The sequence below is a fragment of the Lepisma saccharinum genome, chromosome 19 (genome assembly GCF_977018435.1).
Source record: "Lepisma saccharinum chromosome 19, izLepSacc3.1, whole genome shotgun sequence".
NCBI lineage: Eukaryota > Metazoa > Arthropoda > Insecta > Zygentoma > Lepismatidae > Lepisma > Lepisma saccharinum.
In genome coordinates, this window is record NC_139247.1 from 29,822,048 (window position 1) to 29,848,476 (window position 26,429).

A 26,429-nucleotide genomic window follows, 5' to 3' on the forward strand; every position below is an offset into this window, starting at 1 on the left:
AAGACAATGCCAGCTGTCACACATCTCGTCTAACAACCGACTTTATGAACAGTCAAAAATCGAATTGATGGGTCATCCGCCGTACAGTCCTGATTTGGCACCCAATCACTTCTTCTTGTTCCCGAATGTCAAGAATAAATTGCGTGGACAACGATTTTCGTCGGCGGAAGACGCCGTTGATGCGTTCAAAAACCATATTATGGAGGTGTCTCAAGAAGATTGGAAAAACTGCTTTGACAAATGGTTCGAACGAATGCAAAAGTATATTGACCATAAAGGAGAATACTTCGAAAAACAATAAAGCAGTTTTCAATGCCAAATTCCTGTTTTTTCATTGTTAGGCTCAAAATATAAATAGTGACCCTCGTAATACGATTGAATGATATTGATTGATTGATTTACTTTATTGTTCTTCGCTTCTTGTGCCACTTTTGGCTAATTTTGCGAAGATGGGGATGAGTGATGATATGATGAAATTGATGAATGGACACTCACAAACATCCATGTCCAGGCCATGATTCGAACCCGAGACCCCTAGCGTCGTAGCGCAATGTGCTAACCACTCCGTCACGGGGGACGGCGATTGGATGATATCAAATGATTAGTCGGTTTGTTTGAAAATAGGAGTAACAATATACATACAGACTTGTTCTATTAAATTATCAAAATAATTATTTATATTTTGTGGAGTGAAAATTTCACTATGATTTTCAAGAATTTAATAAAATATCTATGCCAACTTTTATATCTAGAAAAGTCCAACAGTTAGAAAGATAAGAACAATATTTGTAATTAAAATGGATTCCTCGTTGGATTTCAGTTGTTGTGCATTTCATTGTGACTTGTTTTCGTATTTTATTTTGCGTTTTCAGCTTTTCTCTATCACTTTTCGATATTTGTATTGTCTATTTTTACACCCCTATCTACGCTATTATTTTGTTGGTCTGAGGTCTGTATTAATAAAATGTAAAAATTTTAAATTTGCACTTTGCGCTTGGAGCTACCAAGTACTTGGTGTAATTTTGAAAATAGTGCGTTTGCGTTTGTATATTAGGTGCACAAAATAATCTCGGTTCTTTTAAGGAAATAACATTTTTATTCATAAAAAAAATAGTCTTGCATTTTAATCGGTGAAAGCTTCTCTATGGAAATGTATACACGTATTGCCATATTTCAGGCAACTGGCGAATCCCCTAGTAATAGAACAATGACGGTTTAGAGACTATCCACTCAGCAATGCTATTTTCCACCTCCTTAAGGTATCTTAAGTGGAAATCCACTAGTTTGTGATGCAGGAACCGGGACAGGTGGTAGTCTGAAGCGGCTACGTCAGGGTAATAAGTCGCATGAGGCAGAACTTTCCCACCCAATGAATAGAGCTTCTAATTAGTTCATTTTACTGTGTGGGACCTAGAGTTATCGTGCAGCAATATCACCACCGCCTATAAATGGTATTTTCCTCTCAATTTCGTTACTCAAACTAATCATTTGACGTTAATTTTTGGATTTTCGTTCAACAGTTGCTCTATTTCTTTATTCTTCACTTTCTTTGACTGTCCAGGATGCTGTTCATCTTCTAGATTGAAATTCCTCTCTCGTAATTGCTTCCTGGAGATGCTGTATCATACGGCATCTTTGCACAAGGCCTAACAAATCTTTTTCTTCTCCTCCTCACTGGCACTTTTCTTCAGTTGATATGCAAAAAGCATTCAGTGCCTTGTCTGCTAGTCTGGTACTGAAGTGCCCCAAAACGATGGGGAAAGTTCCAGTAAAGTTGAATAATTGCAATAATAGGCGAATTAATTTAGAGACTTAGAATCAAATTTTACAGCACATAAACAACATCGCTGTTTATGTTATTAGTGTTTCTTAAAAGTTTGCCAGAGAATGAAAGTCACAGGAAAAGCCTCGATATTGCTTATTTAAATAGATACAAAATAAAATGCTATTTTGATCGCATTCAAAGAAACAAGGAACAAGTTATTTTTTTTAATTATAAATGTGATGAGCACCTTCGTTGCAATACATTTTGAAATCAGCATCTGCATATGATAATAAATGAAATGTCGGGAAAACTGAATAATGTGGGTTTTTAAAGTTAAACATTGACTGCAATGTACAGAAGCGAGTTAGCTTGAGCTGATTAAACCAGTATCTCATTATTAATGATTATCTGGGGGCAGTGGCTGCGATTGGGTTCCAAGGACAGAAAGCTAAAGTGGCAAAATAGGGGGGAGGGGCAACTGCCTCCCCCACGTCCATCTTAATCTCCGCCACTGTCTGGGGGTAACAATGGAGGATAAATGTGGCCGTTATGTTTGGCGGAGTTATGAAGGTAAGATAGCCTATCTCATACCTCATATAGTCGCACCAATAACAAAATCACGAATGTACTAAATCTTACTTTTGAGATAAAATCATTTTACTATTCAAGATCAGGATAACGGAAAGAGGTTTGACATTTAGATAAATGTTGTCATTGGTAAAATATGTAGCTACTTATGTCCATTTATTAGGTCATATAACTTAGCATAGGAATCTATCAACAAAAAGTAGTCAGAAACTGCCCAAGGCAAATATATCAAAATTTGTACATTCGTGTATTTTTGCACTGCTGAAAGCAATTCATATAGAATCACTTTTGATATTTATACAAACACGTTGTTAAATATACTACGTGTTCGAGAAAGTGTGATATTATGTATAAAGAACTACATTAGTTACAATGCAACAATGCAATGATATAATATTAATTACTAGATTTATTATTGTTGCTGGAATAACAAAGAGTGCACAAATCAATCATTTTCTCGAATTGTTAACTGTGATTATCGCACATAAAAATCTCCAGGCAATAATGCAAGTCCATCCATATTTACTTACCTGTCGCTTCATGCTTTGTATGAACGTCCGACGTTCGCTGTAGAGAGCAACGGTGTCATGCGTCGCTTTTCAGAAGTGGAGTGAGTATTGTATGATTCATTTCAATTACACCAATGTCCAGCTTCTTATGTTTGTAGATAGTTGAGTGAATCATAACAAACTTTTCATGAAATTAGAAGCATGTGTCTGTTAAGGTTATCAAGGCCAATTCAGATAATTAAGTTATTTTTGAGTGAACTCAATCGACAGATAGAGCGAGATTCAATATAATTAACATCATAACTTTTATTTTTATGTTAGATATTTGATATTCGTGTGCGTAAGCATCCAAACTCTGTCTTCTAGTAAGTAAAATATACACATTTTGTATTAGTAATAAGTACAGAAGTCCGACTGAAATTTTTTATCTTTTCTGGTTGTAGAAGTGCGTTAAGAAAATAAAAGTTAATGTTTGCGTCTGTAGTTCAAACGAAGGTTCAGTAGTTCGATCTTTAGAGGAAGAGCCCAGGAAAAGAGCTATAGCATTCAAGAGAATGGTTCGTTTTTCAAAATGTAGGGTTCAATTTTTGTACATTTTAAATAGAGACATATCGTTTCCTATAATTGTGGACTTAAAACACCAACTCAATCAATCAATCAATCGTATCCTATGATTTAAATGAACCAATAATGTCAAATGTTCAAAATTTATTCTGCAAATTATTATCATTATTTTGAATAAAATAAATGAAAATGGACAAAAATGCATCAAATAGAATGAGCATTAAAGGGCCAAAATTGAGATATGACTTGGTGTGAGTTATGCTATATGAGATATATGTGATTGCAAGCGTGTAACAATGATTTTAGTGTTGAGTAATGCACACGAAAAGGAAATGTCTTTCATGAACTTTAATGTTTCATTAGATTTATGAGTTCATCAGATAAGTTTATTGATGGTAATCACCTTGCGCAGGTCGCATATAGGCCTATATATCTGTGTGCAGTGGCGGCGATTGGGTTCCAAAATCGGGGAGGCAAGGTGCCAAAACTGGTGGGGCAAAGAGAGTATATTTTCCTTTGCAGATAAGATTTAGCATAGTGAGGGAGCAAAAGTGGCGAAAAGTGGGGGGCAACTGCCCCTCCTGCCCCCCCCCGCCACTCCAACGCCGCCACGGTCTGTATGACAACATATGCCTTCTAAAAAAAAAATCCTTGTTAACTCAATTTTGTAGTTTGAGCCTGCGTGGAACAATTTTATTTTAACGATAATGATAAAGAATCAGTATTCGTAATAAATTGAAATTTTGGATTTAGAGCTTTTTTTTGTTTTTAAAAAGAAAAACACCATGTACTCAGAAATACTAATCGCGACTGGACCTACATTTTAAAGTTGCATTCGAACCACAATGTGCCTCCATTTCGTATCGAACCCAGGATCCCTTGATTTCAAGGCGAAATTAAATTTGGTACTCAGTATAATTCAGGTTTTGAACAATCATCATGATAACTAGATATCTACAATATCCAAATATGATAGATTGATTGATTTTGTTTATTTTACTTCTGTCTTTTGATACTCTTGGCTAATCGCGAAGATGAGAATGAGTGAAGATATGATGGAATTGATGAAGGGACACTCACAAAGAAGGCCCATGCCCAGGCCGGGATTCAAATCAGGGATCACTGACGACACAGTGGGCTGTGATAACCACTCTTCCACGGTGGCCGGCTATGCTGTATATGGCTTAACATAGTACTCAAATATTTTTTTTATGACAGTTATCCACATAATATGCACCTGTTATGCGAATATCCCAAAAGGCAACCTATTCAGCCCTGTGTTTTTCTGATATATGATTACCAGATGAGATGAATATGCATTTGCGATAGACGTGTATAGAGGTATTATCACTGCTAGTATCGAGATGTTGGGTATCCGGGTGTCCAGATGACGAATATACAGATAACTAGTATCAGTGTACCAGCGGGTGAAGAGTATGGAAATGGCGAATATCTAGATGACAAGCACTGAAAACATTAGTATTCTTGTATCTAGATGACAAAAACACCGATAGCAAGTATAAAATTTCAGTAAGGAAAGATATTCAGATATCAACACAACGGGCATTTGGGTATCCAATTGATGGGTGTCTGAGTACTGAGAAAGGGTATTTACATGGTGGACATATTTTTGACTAGTATCTAAATAACATATATCCAGGTATCGCTATGAGTTGTATCTGTGTATCAAATAATTCTCTGCCGAATGGCGGATATCCAGGTGACAGGTATCTGGGTTCTGATATGGCTGATATCCGAGTATGGGAATGTAAGTATTGAGGTATCAAGATGGCAGGTATCTAGATACCCAGTGGATGGGTATCTTCATGACTGATATATGAAGTTTGGGTATCCACGTGATGAGTATTTACGTACTGCCGTGATGGTTTCGAGAGACTGCTTACGGGAGTATCAGGACGGCGCGTATCCAACTGATGAGTATCTGGACCAAGTCTCCAGGTATTGTCATGCCGGGTACCAAGATGACCGTTATCTTGATATGGAGGCAACGTATGTTCAGCTCAAATGACGATTATTCGGGTATCGACGGAATAGGTGTGTAGGTAACCGGATGGCGAATATCTACGAGTGGAAACACTTAGGCGCTGCAAACTTAAGTCCTCTCCTCCCCTCCTCCCCGAAGCAGCCAGCAGGGAAACGGGATTTTGTCAAAATAACAGTTCTGCGCTGTGAATGGACACTGGTTAATGCGATGACTCCACTATCGGTGTCGAGATGATAGAAAAATATGCTACATTCGCATGGATGTCCGCAGGATTTTTTTTCAAAGGAGGGTCAAGCAAGGTAATTTTTTGCAGAGAGGCAAAGGATGAATATTTTCCCCCATAATAGTGATGCCCCTTCAAGAAACACTGCTTCGGTCTGAAATTATCATGTTCCTCCAACGTCCTTATAGACAAGGATTACTGTGACTGACATTAAATTATGTGTGAAATATATATATATTTTTAGGTGTATATAAAATTTTCGGGGGGCTGGGTGTGGCCGCTCCATGCATATTCGAGCATCCAAACAAGTATTCGATAACGGACCTTCCCAATAGCGTAGTGGTAAGAAAGTCGATTTGTAATCAAGGGATCCCGGGTTCGATACCCGGTTTAGGCACAGTGGTTCGGATCACACTTCAAACTGTAGGTCCAGCCTCGATTAGCCTTCCTGTGCATAAAGTGGACTAAAAGCAACAAAACAATAAATCAAAGTATTCGATAATCACATGACGGGTATCCGGGTATTTGTCTGACGAGTATCCAGATGACAAATATGAATACAATTTCAATACGGATAATCACAATTTAGATTTACAGTGATGGTGCGAGAGAAAGTGGGTGGGGAGACGTAGAAAGTGGGGAACGCGAATATTTTCTACGGGACACACGCTTTTAAATTACATACGTGGGTGTACTCCTAAAATGGAGTCACGGTGGTGCATTCGGCGATCTGCACAGCTTTGTGGTTAACGTAATGAGCTACGAACCCAGAGGTCGCAGGTTTGAATCCTCTGTAAGGCATGGGATGCATAAGTGAGTTTGTTCCACCATCCATATTATGAGTTCACCACTCAATCTCATATTCGTCTCCACCAATGAACACGTGAGAGAAACGGGATTGCGTGGAGGGGGAGGCGACGGCAGTTATCAGCCTTCCAAGCAGCGTGTAATGCTTTGCTCTGCCCACTCGATTTCTCCCCGCCCCCTTCTCTCACTGCAGTGTAAAGACGGTGAGAGAATGATGCTGTTTGCATCACCTCCACTATGGCCAAGATTGAGAATGGATGGAGATCTACCTCCACAACCCTCTATGTGCCTTCATGTCATGATGCAATGTACAGTCAACGGTAATAAAAATGAGACACCTACATCCCTAAGTACTCGTTTCCTTGCAAGGCGTTATGTGTGTTGCCTACCTCTAAGGCGACAAGTCTATTTCAATAGCAAATTTGCAATGGCAAATTCTACCAATGCCGTAGAGTTAGGCAACACACATAACGCCTTGTAGAAAAACGAGTATTTAAGGATCTAGGTGTCTCATTTTATTGCCATTGACTGTACTGTTGCCTCGCTTACTACTCCGATAGTTTGTTTATTTTTACAGCGTATTTGTAAAACATACAATTCAACCTACGTGATAGGCCTGTGATAAAACCATACTTTCTATCATGCAATCTATTTTTCCATTCTTATTCATGAAGATGAAATGGCTTCTAACTGTTGTAAAGGGTGTCCCAATAAAAGCGATGGACTTAATATGCTTAAGAAAATACTGTATATTTACAAAATGACAAAATTCTTTACATCATTACAACGGGTAAATGTTCCGATTTAAGAATAAAAGATGACATCCGGCAAATGTCCCCTGACTAAATCGAGAGCGCGATGTTTTAATGTCTGCTGTCGAAACTGTTTCCTTAAATTTTTTGATCAACTTGCGAAATGTACTCTCTCACTAGACACACTTTCAAGTCCAACGATTGCACGAATCTTACTAACACTCTCTGCATAACACTCGCCATTCTTGTAATGATTTTTCTCTATTAACTCATTGTTCCTTTGTGTAACGCTCCATGTCAACTAAGCTACAACGATAACTGATAAAGGAACTTGTAAGGACATTGTTACTAACCCAACCACAAGATATGTTGTGAAAATTAAACTTGTCATTCTTAAATAGGAACATTTACCTGTTTTAATGATGTAAAAATACTTGTCATTCTTTTTTAAGAAAGTATTCTATTAAGCATATTAAATCCGTCACTCTTATTGGGACGTCCTTTACAAAGAGTGAAAAATAAGTGTATTAATTTATACTATATAAAACACGCTTATTACTAAATTAGTCGACCTTGTACGTACAGGGAATAGTTATGTCTTTACTACCATAAAATGGAATTAAATTATACGTTAATGCAACTTTAATGATTTATTTTTAAATGGTATGTGATATTTATACTCTTAATATAGACGTTTCAGTTTTTCGCATTTCATTTGATAATGACACTGAAAATTATCTGAGTAATGCAATACAATTATGTATAGTTAGCTTAAATATTTATGAGTTTGTGAATTACTTCTTGTGTTTGATTTCAGATAATTCTACAAGACACCTGTAATAATGGATCATGTGGTTTCTTTCTTTACAAACATCGTAAGTAAATATTTTCTTATTTATAAATGGCTTTATTAATACTTAATTAATAACCTAGGATTGGGGTGTGAAATATGGTTCTCAAACTGGCTAGAAAATGAACTTCTGAATTTAAAACAGACAAATTTTGCTTTTTAGGATGAAATTAGTTGCCAGAATGCAGTTCAAATGAGAGTTCTGTGTTTTTATATATAAACAATGAGAAATATAAAATTAAATCATATTTAGCTCGCTTGTTATTTAGCGTCAATTTACAACCTTTTCTGGTTAATCGTGACGATACAAATAAGTGAAGATTCAAATTTTATTCATTGAAATTAAAATTGTGGGTGCGTCAGCACTTAAGCTATTTGAGTTATTCACATTATAAGGGGTTCAGCCCCTTACCGTACCTAAAATTATCACGTGTCTGAAATATAAAGAGGACTATACTGACTATCATAAAGTCTGTAGCTCAGACCAAATGCTTAGGTGCATTATTGATAAGGATGCAGAAAGATGCAGCACAGATCGGTATGGAGAAAAGTACTCATTCGCATCATTTAACGATATGCAGAAATGTCTCAAACTGCGTAACTGATTAGTGGAAAAAGCCAAGAAACACACTACTCCATCAATTTTTTTTTCTGAACCATCAAATAGATTTGAGGTGTTTAGTTTTCTGCTACTAAGATTCTCCCCTTCTTCCCCAACTTATTCTCCCTCTCTTTATCCTTTCAGTTTCGTTCTCTTTCTCTCTCTCTCTCTCTGTTTCTAGTAAATCTATTTGTCCTTCGCCTTCTGATTTTATAATTATAATTATAATTACCTTTTTTGTATCTTTCTCTCTCTCTCTCTCTCTGTCTTTCTCAATTTCTTTCTTCACATGTTTCTCTGTCTTTCTATTTTTCTGTTTCTTCTTCTCTCTTCCCCCTCTTACTATTTTTTCTCACTTCATTTTTGTCTCGTTTTCTCACTTTGTAACAGTTTCAATCTTTTCCTTTCTATCTCTTATTTCTCTGTATGTGCCTATTTTTCCTAATACAAATGACGCAAAAAATATAATGTAGGCTATTTGGATTTGGATACTAATGCTAATTTCTGTACTAAAAATTTGTACCTTTCATATGTTTCAATCTCCCGTTGTTTTAATGTTATCGAATAATCGTAAAATAATAATAAAAGAAAGGATTGGCTACTACAAAGAGTAAAAGTATCCCCTCACCCTTCTGTTCCGATGGCACCTACCGATCACGTGGCTGCTGTGTGCTATATTCCTTTGGATGAATGCAGAGTAAGAAAGCTGGTGTAACATGTGCTCTTTGTTTCCAGGGAAGACCCATGACATGGCTGTGGTCGTTGTGTGCTTCGCCCAAGGTGACTCCAAAATGTTCGTTCTTCAGAATTTTCGGCTTGGAGTATTTGGTGAGACTATATCAAATTCAAAAGAATCAGTTAGTAAAACAGATTAGTAGAGTATCAACACATTGATAAAGCTATAGAAATAAAATCTATGTGGCTTCTTTAATGTTGGTTATAATTATGTTTTAATAAATTATACTTAGTGCTATACATATGGTGGGTGATGATTTTGAATCTCTTTCTATACAAAATGACACGGGATTTTTGTGAAGGAGAACACAGCCGGCTATCACACACCTGTAATTTTTAAAAGTATTAAAACGTTCCACCAATTTTAGTTCCTGCCACAGAAGATACAGTTAATAAGTGTTATTTTATGCTATTAACCTTCGACATTTCCAATTCAAGAATATTCAAAATAACATTATGAATGTCAAAGTCTCCATTTCGAGCAGTGGATGTTGGGGTGTAGCTACAGAAACAAGTCACCTTTTTCTACGGTGCAATATATAAATACATTTGAGTTGCAGGTTAATGTTATAAATCATGTGTATGTGTGTGTATGTCACATTTGGTTTTAATTGGAAATAATTTTGCGTTACAGAAGGCTTCCGTGTTCTGCTACCTGGCCGATGCAGCGCAGTGGTACAACGCGCATTTAAAAAGCTTGGAACTCCTGGTCCTATTCATGGTTTCTCTGATGATTTTCGCCCTGTTTGTTAAGGTGGGTCCTTCCAGTGAACAGCAAAGATGAAAGGAGCCTCTTAATGTTTTACGTTTCTTCCAGAACGCTCGCTGTTGTTGGAGACATTAGGAACAAAGTGATATTTTTTGTGGAGATTTGTTGTTTTAAGTCCACTTTATGCACATATAAGCTAATCGGGACTGGACATACAGTTTAAAGTGAGATCAGTGTGCAATGTGCCTTCACCGGGTATCAAAGGAGGAGCGCGGATGTTACCACTATGCCATCGGAGAGACCCATGAAGTGAAATACAAAATGACCTTCCCAACTGTCTATCATCCCTGTTGGGAGATGACGACAACGTTTTAGCAAATGTTTTTAGCTCTTTTTTTTAAGAAGAGCTGGTCTCTTTCATGAAGCCTTTAGTGTTTTCGTATTGTTTTAACTTGCACTTTTAATTTTTCCCAAGGAGTTTTTTACACCCCTTTCTTTAACTCTTAGGTAAATATTTTCGATAAGGGGCTATTTCCCCATATACACTGAAGGGTGGAAAATGGCCTTATGTGCAGAAGCACACAAAAAAAATAATTCTTGCATACATTCATAACCCAAGATTGGTTGTTGATTGGCCTCCCCGATGGCGCAGTGGTAGAGTCGTCGCCTTGTAATCAAGGAGTCCCGGGTTCGATACCCGATGGAGGCACATAGTGGTTCAGATCCCACTTTAAACTGTAGGTCCAGTCCCGATTAGCCTTACTGTGCATAAAGTGAACTTAAAACAGCAAGTCAATATATAAATAAATCGATAATTGGGCTCATGTTGCAACCGTAGTGTTAAGCAATTGTGAACGGCCAGCACGGCTACAAACACATCGGACCAGCCAGCAATTCAAATGGAAGCTCATCGGATGATGAATTAGTAGGGGCTGAAACGATACCACTTTGAACCGTTACCTATACCGATAGCAATTCTCTTACCGATTCCCATCGATACTAATAGTGGTGATTGAAAATTGTAATAGTAAAAGTTGTACAACATATTGATAAATATTAGTACATGAGTATTCGACTCCAATTACAAGCATAAATTTTCCAGAATTTTGCTTTAAAGTATTTAAAAATAACATCAGAATATTTAAATGCCTATCACAAAAATACAGTTTTCCCCTTAATATTGGTGCAAAGTCAATAGAAACCTCAATGTTTGCATAACTTTCAGGATACGTTGACTTCTTGTATTTGATTCCGTGAACGATCCAAACGTCGAGAAAAGTGTCGCTCGGTATCGGTAAATATAATACAGCTGATACTTTCGGATACCACTGGTATAGGCCAATCGGCTAAGCCATAATTAACTAGTAGTACAGTAAAACCTCTTTAATCCGGACTAATGGGGGGGGGATAAGTTGACCGGTTTGACAAAAGTCCGGATTAACTGAAATAACCTAAAAGAACAGTAGAAAGTGCATTAAAACTCCGTTTATAGCAACAAAACACGTTTATTATGGTGTATTTAAAGGGCATAAGCCTAAATTCACTATACAATGGAGTACTAAGTCTGCGGGAAACAGAATTTTATCAGTGTTTGACTGCCTTTTGTTTGAGAAATTCTCTTGTTGACTTCTAGCAACATTTAAAACCTTGCATTCTGCTTTTTTTCCTTCTGCCTGTCCAGATTAAGCGAAGTCCGGGATATCGGGGTCAGGATTAAAGACGTTTTACTGTAGTTACAACTTGTGCGAGGAGGAGAAGGAATTGGAAGGCAGCAAACAGAAACACAGATAGTGGGTGCATGTATGCAAGACGAATATATATATATATATATATATATATATATATATATGTGTGTGTGTGTGTGTGTGTGTGTGTGTGTGTGTGTGTGTGTGTGGGTGTGTGAATCTCACATTTTGGTTTGAACTTAAATACAGGGTGTCCATAAATTGTACACCTCATAACACGTCAAAATATCTTAACTGTAAATAGTTTCTCGAAAACAACAGACATGAAATTACATTAATTGACTCAAGGAATCTTTAGTTCACATATTTATCATTATTAATAAACCTCTACATGGGCACCCGAAGTGGTTTCCATAATATCAAGTCTACTGATGAATTCACTCCACGTATTCCTGATCATATCCACGGTGACTGATGCGACAGCCTCCTAGTTCCTGCACATCAATTACACCAAGTCCGTAACTTTCTTGTTGTATACGATGTCCATCACGTAGCCCCACGTAAATAAATCTGTGGGATGTTGTATAGGAGATTTTGTTCCTCACAACCACAACACAAAAATTCATTTCCCTGCAGCGTCGCCATTTCAATTTTTTATATTTTGCTGAAATGCATGATGATACCGAGTGTTGCCAAGTACATAGAAAAAATGTTTTGTGTTCTTCTTCATGTTAATACTAACAACCTCCACTTCACTTGAATAGAAAGCTTTATATGGACAACTTTTATGGGGTGAATAATATCTGGACACCTTACAAAAGGCTAACCTATATAGATGCCTGAAGAGGAGAGGACATGGTGAACATGGATTGGAGGCATCATAGAGTAATGAGTATTCTCTAGCATCCAGGACCGGTTTTAATTCTCGTATAGGCATTCCGGGTGTTGCGTTCACGTGATAAACCGAGCCGGCAAGTCATAATGGGATACACTCCATTTTGTGATTTAAATATAACCGCCAATGGTCTGTGTTGCACCCAGGAATTCGGTACCGTTCATAAAAGTTTTCTGCGGAGTCTGTTTTGTAACATTCCTCAACTTAACTTGTACAGCGTACATCTTATGCATTGTCTCAACACGTGGGCATTTTGTATCAATGTGGAGAATTGCATACATCTGGGGGAGGGGGTTCTACAGTCGCGTGTGTGAAAGAAGGTGTGAATAACTGTGACGCTTCTAGAGGAGCATAGAGAGATTCTTCGTCCTTGGAAGTTTGTTTGCACTCTTTATCAAATATCAAGACCAATAAAGACTTTGTAATTGAACGTATGTCAAGAAAAGGTATTCTTGAGTTCACCATACCAAGATGAAATTTGTAGGCATCATTTTGTCGAGTACGAAAATCAAATTTGCGGAAGAATGTTCTTATCCATGTATTCACGCCAAAAAGCCCTAAAAAAATTAAACAACACTTGATGTACGAATCACGTCTATCAGATTATTATTCTGCGTTGTACCAATTTATGTGGCTTCATTAACATGTTGACGACACCTTTGTACGTATTTATTAACCTATTGGTTACCTATATTTTTTCAACAAATTTGATCATTATCCACTACTAAACGTTTTATATGAATAAAACTTATTGTTTCAGGGACTTCTACTCCAACGCAAGAAAAAGGTTGTGCTAGAGAAACAGATAGGAAGGATATACACGGTAAACAAAACAATATATTTTATATATTTCACAGTAATAACATTATCTATACCGGTATCTTCACGGTATCTCATGCCAAATAGAAAAATACATATACTGTATATGAAATAAATTGAGGATGGTTTTTCTCCTATGAATAAGAAAAAATATCCTAATTGTTAAATTTACATCGTGATTATTAGCTGTATCGTTACGTTCGAAAACGTTAAACGGATTTCTTACTTTGTTGTACATTATGCATACCAATTATCTAAGACGGTGGGTATGAATATATTATATATTCTATGGAACATTCATACCCAGCGCCTTAGAAAATTGGTATGCACAATGTACAACAAAGTAAGAAATCCGTTTAACGTTTTCGAGCGAAAACGACACACTTGATTTAAAATTATAATATAGTTTCGTATTGCATGTTCTCTAAATTAGTGGTGCCTTAACGTTGTAACTAATGCATCGATATTTGGTTTGTCATTGTCCTTTGACGTTTCTGTGTCGTGCACTCAATGTTTTCCAGCCATTTCTGCAGTTGTGTTGTTATTTCTGTCATAATTGTGGTAACTTATGGAGTTTCTGATCTCTAATGTAAATATCACATATCCACGCCACTCTTGTGTCAAAACTAGACACCTACTTAACTTTTATGTGTCAAAAATGTCTTCAAATTATTGAATTCAATTAACATAGAGCACTAAAACACTTTTTAATTTATTGTTGATTTATACTTTACTGATACTGATGATCTCCGTTCCTCGTGCATGTGACTCTAGCTTTGACAAAGATCATCATCAGCTCAGACTTGATATGCAAATGGGAAAGATGAATAATAACAGGGTAACAGGTAGGGGTATTTATGACCTAAAAAGAACATGTTTACCAAGTAATTTGTAATCGCACTGCACTTGTGATACTTCAACAGAGAAGTGGTATTCGGAGATGGTGACACTTTGAAATTCCCAAAAACGTCGAGTGTTTAAATCAAGAAGTAATTATTATAGTGATGAATCCCCTACACTGAACTCATTCTACACCTCTGCCCAGAATTTTTCGTGGCTACCCCTAGTTTACACGAAGAACAAATTTGTCTCCATTCCTCCTAAAATACATTTACAAATCTACAGAAATAAAACATTATTTCATATCACACGCAATGATCATATTGTGAAAGTTAAACCCGCTATGTACACAAATAGACTAGTGGATTGATTGACTGAATTGGTTTATTTTACTTCGCTTTTCTGACACTTTTGGCTAATTGCGAAGATGAGGATGAGTGATGATATGATTTAATTGATGAATGGACACTCGCAAACACCCATGACCAGGCCGGGATTCGAACCCGGAATTCCTGGTGTCGTAGCGCGATGAGCTAACCAATCCGTCACGGAGGCCGGTATTAGGTTAATTGAGACTGGACCTACTCGTTATGGAATTGGAATCACTATGCAACGACCTCCACCGGTTATCGAGCCCGAAATACATTCATAACAAGGGCAGGTCGTTACCCTTTAGCCGGCCCCCATGGCGGATTGGTTAGCACATTGCGCTACAAAGCCAGGAGTTCCGGGTTCGAATCCCGGCCTGGGAATGGATGTTGGTTAGTGTCCATTCATCAATTTCATCATGTCCCCATCTTCGCAAATTAGCCAAAAGTGGCACGAAAGGCAAAGTAAAATAAAACACATCAATCACTCAATCAGTTGTTACTATTTAGCCATTCGGGAGGCAAAATAATATTATCGTTGAATGTAGTAAACTTTTGTTTCAGATATAATGTCTACGTAAGTATATGAACCATCCTGAACACAGTAAAACTATGGGTGATAGAGAAATTCTGGAAACAAAATTGATTTCACTATACAAAAATACATCAGAAAGAGACATTTTGTTCGGGAATAAAATTAGTTCTGGATATCGTTATTCGTTATAAAATCAGTTACTTCAATTTGCTTCTAAATAAAATGTAGAACAAGGCAGAAGGGCTCGGGGGTAAAACATTTGTAAGTGACATTTTGGTCATTATTGAGTTTCTTGAGCAGAAAGGGTATGAGACGCTATACTGAAAATAAAATGTTTTCGTGTTGTATTTTCCAATTTTAGAAGTGTTCAATGAGTCCAATGCAAATTGCATGACACGAAAATTACAGGTGAAAACAGAAGGATGGCTCCTATTACTTTGTAATTCAATAATGACCAAAATATCACCATGTTTTGACCTCGAGCACATCATTTTTAAATTTTAAAAATTACTTTAAATATTACTTTATCTTACTTTTATGATACAGTAGTTTAATAAATATCGGTTTTAAAGGTCTATTCATGTATCTATATTTTTGTTATGTTTCAGCTTCTCCTGGACAAAGAGGATCTTGAAAGATTGGATTTTGACATGGAATTTCTGCACGATAAGGTAAGTCACAGTTTTGTTTTTAGTTATTGATTGAGTAATACATCAAGATAGAAAACTTTTTAGATTTATGAATGTGGTATGGTCACAAAACAAACTGCACAATACATTAGATAACTACAAGGTTCGTTCAAGGTTGATCAAGACTTTCGTGCCTAAAATATTAATGAATCAATGTAACGCTGCATTACTTTGGCAGGACAGACCATAATTCTTTGCGAATAACCATGATCCTTTGCGACGCATTTGGCGCATGCGCAGTAGTGTAAACAAAGATGGCGTCAAGTAGTGTATCTGTTGCTGTGGAACAGCGGTGTATAATGCAATTTTTCGTGAATGAGAAGGTGCAACCTGCTGAAATTTGGTGTAGACTGCAAGCACAGTATGGTGAACAAACACTGTCAAGAGCAAGAGTGTACGAATTGTGTCAACAGTTCAGAGACGGGTGGGAGTTGGTAGCAAATGAACCGCACGGACAGGTTTACTCCGGTGAATATCGCACGTGTTGATCAAGTTATCCTTGAAGACCGGCGAGTAACAGTGCGTGACATAGCGCATACAGTCAATATCAGTGTTTGCAGTATGTAGACAATTATTCACAAGCATTTAATGTTCCGTAAGGTTTGTGCAAGATGGGTGCCCCGACATTTGACATTCGATCAGAAGGCGGCACGCAGGTTGATCTGTGAACAGCACCTGAATCGGTATCGAAACGATGGATATGCATTTCTGGAGTTCTTCATCAAGTGTGATGAAACATGGTTGCATTACTTCACCCCGGGGACCAAACGAAGCAGCATGGAGTGGCGGCATATGGGTTCCCCTCCACCCAAAAGAAGCAAAGCGCTGTCGTCTGCCTGTAAGATTTTGGAAACTGTCTTCTGGGACATGGAAGGTGTTATCCATGTGCTGTACGTAGGGCCGTTCGGAGGAATAGACCTGGAATGTTGTCGAAACATGTCATTCTTCTCCATGACAATGCCAGGCCACACACGGCCTATTTGACTCAAACAACACTGGCCAACTTCATGCAGGTTAAACTGGCTTGTTTAATGCATACAATCCTTGAAGTAAGCGCGCATTGGAAGATTTCCGCCTTAAAGGTCTACTTATTAGCTATGTGGTAGCTATGCTATTCGAATGTACAGATACAACACAGATACACCACTGTTCCAAATTATGCGAGTTTATTGACATAATGTGCAAGCACAATTAGACTACATAAAGAAAGATTGTTCGATAATAAACTCGCTCAAATAAACATTGTCTTATCACTTGCGTCAGTTTGATGGATATTACTTTAACTAATTAATAATAATGAGCTAAACCTGTCTTTTGACTGTCAAGTCACTTCTTCACGTAGTATAGAAGAGAAAGATGATGAACAAAATATAATTGAGTTAGTGAGTGCAAGATCGGAACTTAAAACATTTCGGAAAGTACATATCCTTCCCCTCCATATTGTGGTTCCTCGGACACCTTCACAAAGTGTCTACCTTGAATTGAAGAAAAAAAAATTCCTCTCTCTGGGTCAGAATCCAAAATGCGCTGCCTGAAGAGCTGCGAGGTTGTACCGAGGCATCCTCATTACGTCATTGCGTAACCGATTCTATTGACCTCTGGTGGCAAAATTAATAATGATTCCATCAATCTGGCACAAATGAAAGAGATATATAACAAAATGACGGCTTCGCGCGCACTACGATATCCATAACTTGCACTGGGAGGTTTTATCACACAGTCCTTACAGTCCAGATTTGATCCTCAGTGATTTCCACTTGTTTGGGGTTCTTAAAAAGCATTTGGGCGATACGCACTTCCAGACAGATGAGGTACTCAAAAACGAAGTCCTGCAGTGGTTACGACACCAACCTACTTCTTTCTATGCCAAAGGCATCAAGGAACTTTCACAACGATGGCAACGTTGTCTGGATGTCAGGGGGAATGCTTTGAAAAACTGACATAGTTTGGTGTTTCTATGTATGTATATTTCCTGTCTATAAATAAAAGTCTTGGTCAACCTCGAACGAGCCTCGTATTTGCGTCTGTACAAATAAGTATAAAGTTATTGATGCTAGAGAACTGTTGTATCATATTTGAGCCAGTCAAGTCACTTATTTTCCAACACAAGTAATAAATTTACAATCAAAACTGTTGAATTTGGTTAAAGAACATAAACATATGACTTAACAAGATCTGTTGACTGTGAGGTTATTCATTTAAAAAATGTATAGGATTTTGTTCAGCATATGTTGTTTATTGTACTTGTTTGTTCAATTCCATTGGTTCTGATGACGCAAGCACTACAATCGTGAATTTAAATAGTAAATAAATTGAATTTTCCAGAACAAGAAGTGTAAGACAATATATAATGTCGCATTGTAAAATTATTTACATCTCTCGCGATTAATTAAATTCAATTGTAAAGCAAACAAAAAATGCAATAGCTACAGACTAACATTTTATCACACATGCTTGAAAAATCTGATGTGTCTGCGATTGAATGACGTCAAGATTGTACAAATAAAAGAAAACAGAATGAGGTGACGAATCAGTGTTTGAGAGAGAAGTATTAGTTACTTTTTATTGACTGACAGTGTGGGCTTTTGTCATTGAGATCATCAAACGAGTCAATTTGCAATTTCATTTTCTTTCACTCTCAGATACCTTGTATTTTGTTATTTTGTCTTGGTTAATAATGTTTGGATTCTCAGAAATATTTTGTATGGTTTCTCAGGAAATTTGCTTCGTCTATATAATTCCCAAACTATCTTCATTCATTAGAACTTGATTTAAAACTATTACCATTTTCACAAATGAATATTTTTAGACCTCCCCGATGTCGCAGTGGTAGCGTCGTCACCTTGTAATGAAGGGGTTCGAGGTTCGATACCCGGTGGAGGCACATAGTGGTTAGGATCCCACTTTAAATTGTAGGTCCAGTCCCGATTAGCCTTTCTGTGCATAAAGTGTACTTAAAACAACAATCAACAACAAATAAATATTTAAGGCGTCAAATATCTTAAACTAAATTCTATTTTCAACTCCTATGGCAATTTTTCCTTCAATAGTACATTACAGAGTCAATTTTGTAATTATTCCCCGATTTCTTCTACAATTCCGTGATACCAGCTATTTTGCTATTCAACTTGTGCATACTTTTATTGTTTCATAATAAAAATATAATTTCATTAATGTAGATGTTAACTTAATCACACGCTAAATATGACTTCTACGTGGTTAATATCACTCAACCCAAATAACGCTATTTTCACTTTTCGGTTCTGCAGTGTTAATGTTGAAAACGTTTCTACATATCATCGTTAAAAGTAGATAGGATTCACTCACAACACTTTTTGGGCACATTAGATTACCTAAACTTCATTGACATTCTAGTTTCGGGCGTAGTTTCTTTCTGAAACTCTCTATTTTGTTTTAGTCTTAATTCAGTAGGGAAGAAAATGTAACAGAGGAAACATGAAAGCAAACTGAAAACAAACTTTTTTTGCACATATAACACACTCACGAGAATGAGTCATATGCTAAATCATTTTTGATTGAAGCGAAATTTTCATACACCTTACATTCAAACGTATTAGCAATCTTGAACTAGACAGCAACGAGAAACAAGAAAGCCTCGATCTCGTCTCGATTTGCCTCCATCTCGTTTCATCTTGACTAGACCCCAATAATTTAGTCCCTTGCTTTATGAAAGATATACCGATATGTGATTAACCTTTCATCTTCAACCTTTTCCATCTCTGAGTAACCCAATCCAGTTCTGCGACTACTTAAATTGACCATTTCATCGGCGATGTGATCTTCCTAAATTTCTTCTTTCCTTTGCCCCGCAATATAAAACTTTTCGAGTCAAACGGCTATCTGATATTCTCAGAGCATACTTATTTCACTTTATCTGATAGTTTTGAATTTATTCTATCATTCCTTCAACCTTCCATTTATGTCGGATTTCTTCACTTCTAATTTTGTCCCGTAAGGTTACTCCACTTAAACACCGCAAAAAGCTCATTTCTGAACAATTTATTCTAGTTCTATCATGTTGACAAAACGTCCAACATTCGCTGCCATGTAGAAAAGCTGGTTTTGAAATTACTTTATGGTATTTAATTTGATATTCTTGTCTCATTTGTTTTCCAAAATTTACTTTCAAAATTCCACATCATCTATTATATTTTTTTCAATTTTCTCAACATATTTTGGTGTTCGAATTCATTCTATAATTACATCAATTCATTTTCAAACCTCAAGGTCGGAATTAACTTTAACAGGTTGAAAATTGAAGTTAAATATGAAAAATTACAAATGAACATGCATGCATTTCCTGACATTTAAGTTATTGTCTATTGTTGGGATAAAGACTTTGTAGCAGCTTATAAATTAAGGTATTTAGCATTTGTTGCTGGTATGTAAAACAAATATAAGCAAAGCAATTATATATTAATGCAAATGAATTGATTCATCGTAGGTACAGAAAAGAGGATGTGATCTGCTGGCCATCAAGAAGCAGGTATTGTTTCAAAGCATTCAATATAATCACAACTAAAAGGATTAATTTTAATACGGTATTTCTTCGAATCTAAGGCGCACATTTTGGTAGTGAGGGGGTTTGGATGCAGAAAATGTAGGTGCTTCTTGAATCCGAGTATATACTTGTAACTAACTTATATGTTGGTGTAGTATAGAATGGAATATTTACGAATTTCATTATACAAGTTTTGGGAAACAAAGGAAGAATGTTTATTACATCTTAATGCTTAATGTCTTGTTAATTCAGTAAGGAAGGTTTCGTTACTATTACTAAAAATGGAAGAAAGTATAAAAGCCTTTCTAAGTAAACTCTTTTGTTGTTTCCTCGTTATTAATTGAAAATGCAACATGCAATAGTGATTTTGATCCGTAATAAAGTAGATCTACGATAGTAGTAAACGGTTCATAGTTGCGATTAGTTAAATTGAATATGTACAGTCACGGACAGTTCTGGGTTGTAATGAATGCATTGATTTTTAATGTAATTCTTACATCCCAGCAGTGTCCGTGACTGTACGTACAATGGCAAGTTATATAACCAAAAAAATTGTACCAAAAATTGAGCGGTGTTTATGTTCAGTTTGTCTAAGTCCACGTTATGTACAGATAGGCTAAACTGGACTTAACCAACAGTTTAAAGTGGAATCCATTATGAGCCTCCAGCGGATATCAAATCCGGAACCGCTTAATTAGAAGGTGACGATTTAATCACGGTTTAATGTGGGAGGTTCGAGTGATATGTTAGAATCATATGAAATTAAGGTTTGCTATGGTCGGTACAGAAAAGAATTAGATGAAGAGAATATATGATTATAATTATTCATTATGTTCAAAGTTATTTTCATTTTACCGTCTGGGACAGAACAATCATCGAAAGTTAACAATCGATTTATTTTATTTTCCGATATCTAAGAAATTATTAATGTTCTGTGTATTAGATATGATGAGGTGAAATAACTATCAACTATGTAACTTGATGCGATATACACATTCTCAATAGACCGCCTACTTGCCTGTTCTGGTCAACAAAGATATTCAATAAAGATCCATCACAATTAATAAGAAAGGAAGATATGATTTAGGTATATTGAAAGTCTTATCGATGGGAATTATCTCGGTGAGTCCGCTTGTTGTATGGGATATAAAAAATACGAACGTTAACAGTTGTTTTAATCAACTGCAAAGTTTGGGGACTAAGAAACTATAAATTACGGAATTCATACGCTATAAGTATTCTTTATTCCCGTACATTTGCGTGTTTGAGTCAATATTGGAATGAATGAATGAATATATATATATATACAGTCCGTCACCCAAAGAAACAAAAAAAAACAGCACCACTGCGTTTGTGCTCCGCTATGAATTATGTGATCTTCCGGCAACTGGACGATAATAATAATAATAATAATAATAATAATAATAATAATAATAATAATAAAAAATAAATAAATAAATAAATAAACAATTAATTTTGTTCTGAGCCTGTGAACGGACAAGGGCAAGGGTCACATACAGGGTGGATAAAAATTACGATTTTTATTAAATCACGGTAAACATGCAATTTTTAAGAGTGGTGCTATTTTTTTGTGACGGTCTGTATGTATATATTGATTTTTATACACTATTGTAGGAACAAAAAAGAGATTTGATACATGTAAGGGCTTACCGTGGGCAGTTTATTACTATTTACTAATGTGCTTAGTTAATTTGTAACAAAAGATCGACTTGCTAATTTCACAGTAAAACGTAGTAAAAACGTTTACAAGATGTATCATCATTCTTTTAAGATAACTGAAACAATTAGAAACAATTAGTAAATGCCTGTGTTTTTGTTAGTATTTGATTTCGTGTATGTATTGTAACGTTTTATTTATATTTTTAGATAATGAATTACAAGATCTTTCTTACCCTCCTTGAAGACAAGACAAAGATCATGGAAGCTGCTTTTGAAGAGGTAACCACTTTACTACGATTCTCCTATCCTTCTTCCTAGTTTAGATGCCCCGCATCTCCACCACGTGTCAAAGACCTATTGGCTCGGCACTTATTCAAAGCAGTCCACCTTAAAGACTGCGATTGAGGTACAGACCTGACCAGATCAAAATTAAATAACCAAAATGAAATGCGTATATAGGCGGTAGCGCAGCTTAGGACAGAAGAGGACTTACCCTGCCCGTTCGAACCTCTCCCCCTTAAAACACTTAATTAAACAATCATGTCACTGCATATTTGCTGTAACGTTGTGATATTTTTGCGAGAGTTAAGATTTGACCAAATCCTTCAATTTTTTGAACCTTATGAGTAAAACATTTTAACATTAGATTGGTTTAAATCGAGATAAGGTCCACAAGTGTATCTATGAATTTTGTTCTTTGCAGTATCTGGGCCATTTGAAAACCGTGATGGAGAACGAAATCGGTGAGCTTGAAAATTCAGAAAATGATTCAGCTCTCTGTTCTTAGTAAGGAGGAAGGTAAGACTTTTCCTAAAATACTAAATACCGGTATAAAATATTTGACAACATAAATTTATTTTCCTTCTCACAAATAATAATACTAAAATCATGTCTCACTTAACCATTTCTAGATAACTTTATGCTGACAATTTTTCTTCACACATTTTTACTTTACAGTTTAAGAGTTAAACTGAAATAAATTGGATTGATGAACCTGAGCATTTTCTTTTTGGTGGCAATTTGTGGCATATCTGACATGAAGAATAAGGGACACCTTCATTGAGAAAATGTTGCTGGGAATATAATCATTGACTTATAAACTCCATAACGACAACAACTACGTATGTAATTAAGAAGCTGACCAAATTACACAGATTTGAGAGACGCTATCATACAGCATGTCTATCATATTATACGCGTATATGTACATACACTTCTTCCCACTTCAAACTGGAAAGTAAATTTTCGTTTCATGGCAGCCCACTACAATAATTGCTATTGCCACCCCTCCCCCCCCCCCTCCTGGTCCATACAAACATTACAACCTTCTAGAAATTTACACTTTGAGCTTTGGCAGGCAGAGTAAGATTTCATATCTTGCACTTCAGTCATAAAATAACAACATGTTTCACATCTCATAAAATTGGAATGAATTGAAAGTGCCTTGGCGTGGTTATCAAGTTCAAAGTTGACTCCACTATTTAATAGAAACTGAATTGAATGTGAACATCAAGATTCATCATTAAGAATAATGCAATAGATGTCGTCATTGGTAAAACATAATACAGGAATACCATAAACAAACATACATAAATATATAGGCTGAGTATGGAGAAAACAGTATGTACTACATGTGTTAAGAATTGTAGAAATTTAAATCACCCTTTGAGTACAGAATGAGTAGAAAACCCTTTCTCGTAGCCAGTTTGGGGTACCCATCTAACGTTTTTAGCAGGTGCATACTGGCAGCAGCTTGAAAGATTTTATTTCTATTTGTTTTTATGATTGTGTACTTTGCTTAGTTTGGTTGATGGTGTGCATATTTTCATGCTGCAATTTCACAACTCGAATCATATGAAGTTTTCCTGATATCTCAGGGTGAGCAAGTGCCACTCTGGCCCCTCTCAGCTGGAGTCCTTGAAAGGAATCATTAATTTTATAAGTATACTAAATCTAAGTTACACTTACTTGTTACAATACATACAGGGTGGGAAATAACCTTTTGCTAGGGGTCCACAGTAAAAAGTAACAACAATTAAGAAATTATGGTAATACCATATGTTTACTACGACAATTGTGGTTACAAAAACAAAATTAAAAGTTAGTATGTCCGCCGTTTGCTTCTCTCACAGCACGAAGACGTTCAGGGTAGGAGCTCAGAAGATTCGCAAACAGTCCGTATTCCATTCCATGTCACGGAGGACTTGTTCCAGATGTGCAAGGAGTGTTGGCCGGGAATAGCGGTCCGGTCCGCGTTCCACTATCATCAAGGACTCAACTGCGTCCTTCAGAATAGCCCCAAAATGCTCCGCTGCATTCAGGTCCGGTGATGCAGCCGGCCATTCAGAACTGCTGAAGAAGTCAATGCCACTTCGCCGAAGAAGGTCTTGGTTTTAGCATTTGCCTTGAAGCAAGGTGCTTTGTCGTGAACTAACTTTAAATTTTGTTTTTGTAACCACAATTTTCGTAGTAAACATTTGGTATTACCATCATTTCTTAATTGTTGTTACTTTTTCCTGCAGACCCCTAGCAAAAGGTTATTTCCCACCCTGTACATATAATATATTCTTACAGGGAAAACTGCTAAGTGTGTGTTATCAGTCAAGTTAATATTTATACGTATATACAGAATGCTGTCACAAAATTTCTGCAAATGGAGAACCAAGAATTCTACTGAAGTCTTATCCTTGGAAGTCACAATGAAATAGTGTTAATATGTAAAATGATTTCAACATTGTCACAATAAAACCATTGCAATAGTAATTTAAACTTTATATTTTTGTTAATACTTTTGTTTTAATTTATTCATTACAGTAAATCCTATTTTTTTAGCTTGAAAGTTTATAATTTAGATTCAAATTAAATTACACACGTAAATGACTACTGTCACAAGACTCGTCTTCTATGGCTTAAAGTAATTTGTAAGAATTTTTGCTCAGTTAATAAGCATAAAAATTTGTTATGCTAAAAAAAAGTAGGGGAAACTGATATTTGAGAAAATGTTAGAGTAATATTATCAATGGCAAAATACATTTATTGAATTATGACCGGTTTGAAAATTAACGTTTGTTTTGTTTTATGCAATTGTCCACATTGTTAGTTTGTGTGCAGGAATAATCACAAACACAAACACACACAGTCACATACACTTTGTCGTCTAGGTTGTGATAATGGAAGGCATATAATGGTGGTTTAGGTCAATTTTCGAACTAATGTAACCCTTTTTGCAGTTCCAAATATAAAAAATGACCAAAAAGAAATCGACTATATAAACAAATTGGAGCTGCATTTTCTTCGAAACCGCCATATGCTCTATGGATACTGATCAGTACATTGATATCAAAGGTAATTTGTTATTGATTGATATACCTCTTGGTTTATGTGTTATTTATTTGAACTACAGTAATAGCTAATGAGGGCGATTTATAGCATTATTAATTAATTAATTAAACACACGGAAGTCTTCATAAATGTATTTTATTACAATTAATGATCATTAATAGTGCATAATTTCTTTGTAAAAAAATCCGGCAGAAAGTAACTAAAAAGTAAGATACAGCTACTCTGTTACAGAGTTAGTAATAGTAACCCATGGCGAAATAACCTGTGAGGGCCAGGGCATACCTACCGACTGCCGGCCTCACTCTCACCTGCCGGGTTGGGCGATCATCCAACCAGTTACGAGATGACGTGTAGTCAGAACGACGAACCTCCAGTCGTTGTACGTTTCCATGACCGGGTCACACTACTCATTCGTAGCTCCCCAATTTCCGAACGAAGGTGGATGGCTACCGGTTCCATACACAGGCCGAAATCCCAGGAAATAAATTGTTACGCTTCCCACAGGAGACTGGAACCTGTGCGCGTCCCGTAGCCGGAGCACAAAGCATAACGCCTTAGACCGCACGGCAAGTGTGTTACTTCTCAAAATGAGTAACTGTAAGTTAGTTATTTTTTAATCAAGCAACTGCAACTGTAAACCCGATATTTTTATAAAAGTAACTTTCCGACCACTGATTCTTGAAAACTTTTATCAATGGAAATAATTGTAATAATATATGATCTTTAAACTATACTTAAAAATAACTAAGTACTTTTCTAGAGGAAAAAATGTAATGCAACAAATACGGCAATTCATATTTTCTTTATTTACAGTAGGTATTTTACCATCTTTCTTAAAATATGTAGGTTACAATATGTAAACCATTTATAAGTTGGAAATCATGTTACACGAATTTAAGATACATATTTTCGTTCTAATTTAAAATGTCTATAAAATTAAAAATTT

The 26,429-nt window shown here is 36.2% G+C and overlaps 1 protein-coding gene across 2 annotated transcripts; it reads left to right on the plus strand.

Moving 5' to 3' along the window:
- Positions 1-2,849: 2,849 nt before the first annotated feature.
- LOC146003102 (uncharacterized) lies at positions 2,850-24,884 on the plus strand. 2 transcript variants are annotated; one of them, XM_083141274.1, is made up of 10 exons: positions 2,850-2,963; positions 8,031-8,088; positions 9,400-9,492; positions 10,034-10,153; positions 13,449-13,511; positions 15,859-15,921; positions 20,405-20,446; positions 22,349-22,420; positions 22,845-22,939; positions 24,716-24,884. In XM_083141274.1, exons 2-9 carry the CDS (start codon positions 8,056-8,058, stop codon positions 22,926-22,928), a joined length of 570 nt encoding a protein of 189 aa, XP_082997400.1. In that variant the 5' UTR covers positions 2,850-2,963; positions 8,031-8,055; the 3' UTR covers positions 22,929-22,939; positions 24,716-24,884. The 2 variants fall into 2 exon arrangements, with proteins under 2 accessions (XP_082997400.1, XP_082997401.1); XM_083141275.1 differs by lacking the exon at positions 20,405-20,446.
- Positions 24,885-26,429: the final 1,545 nt, after the last annotated feature.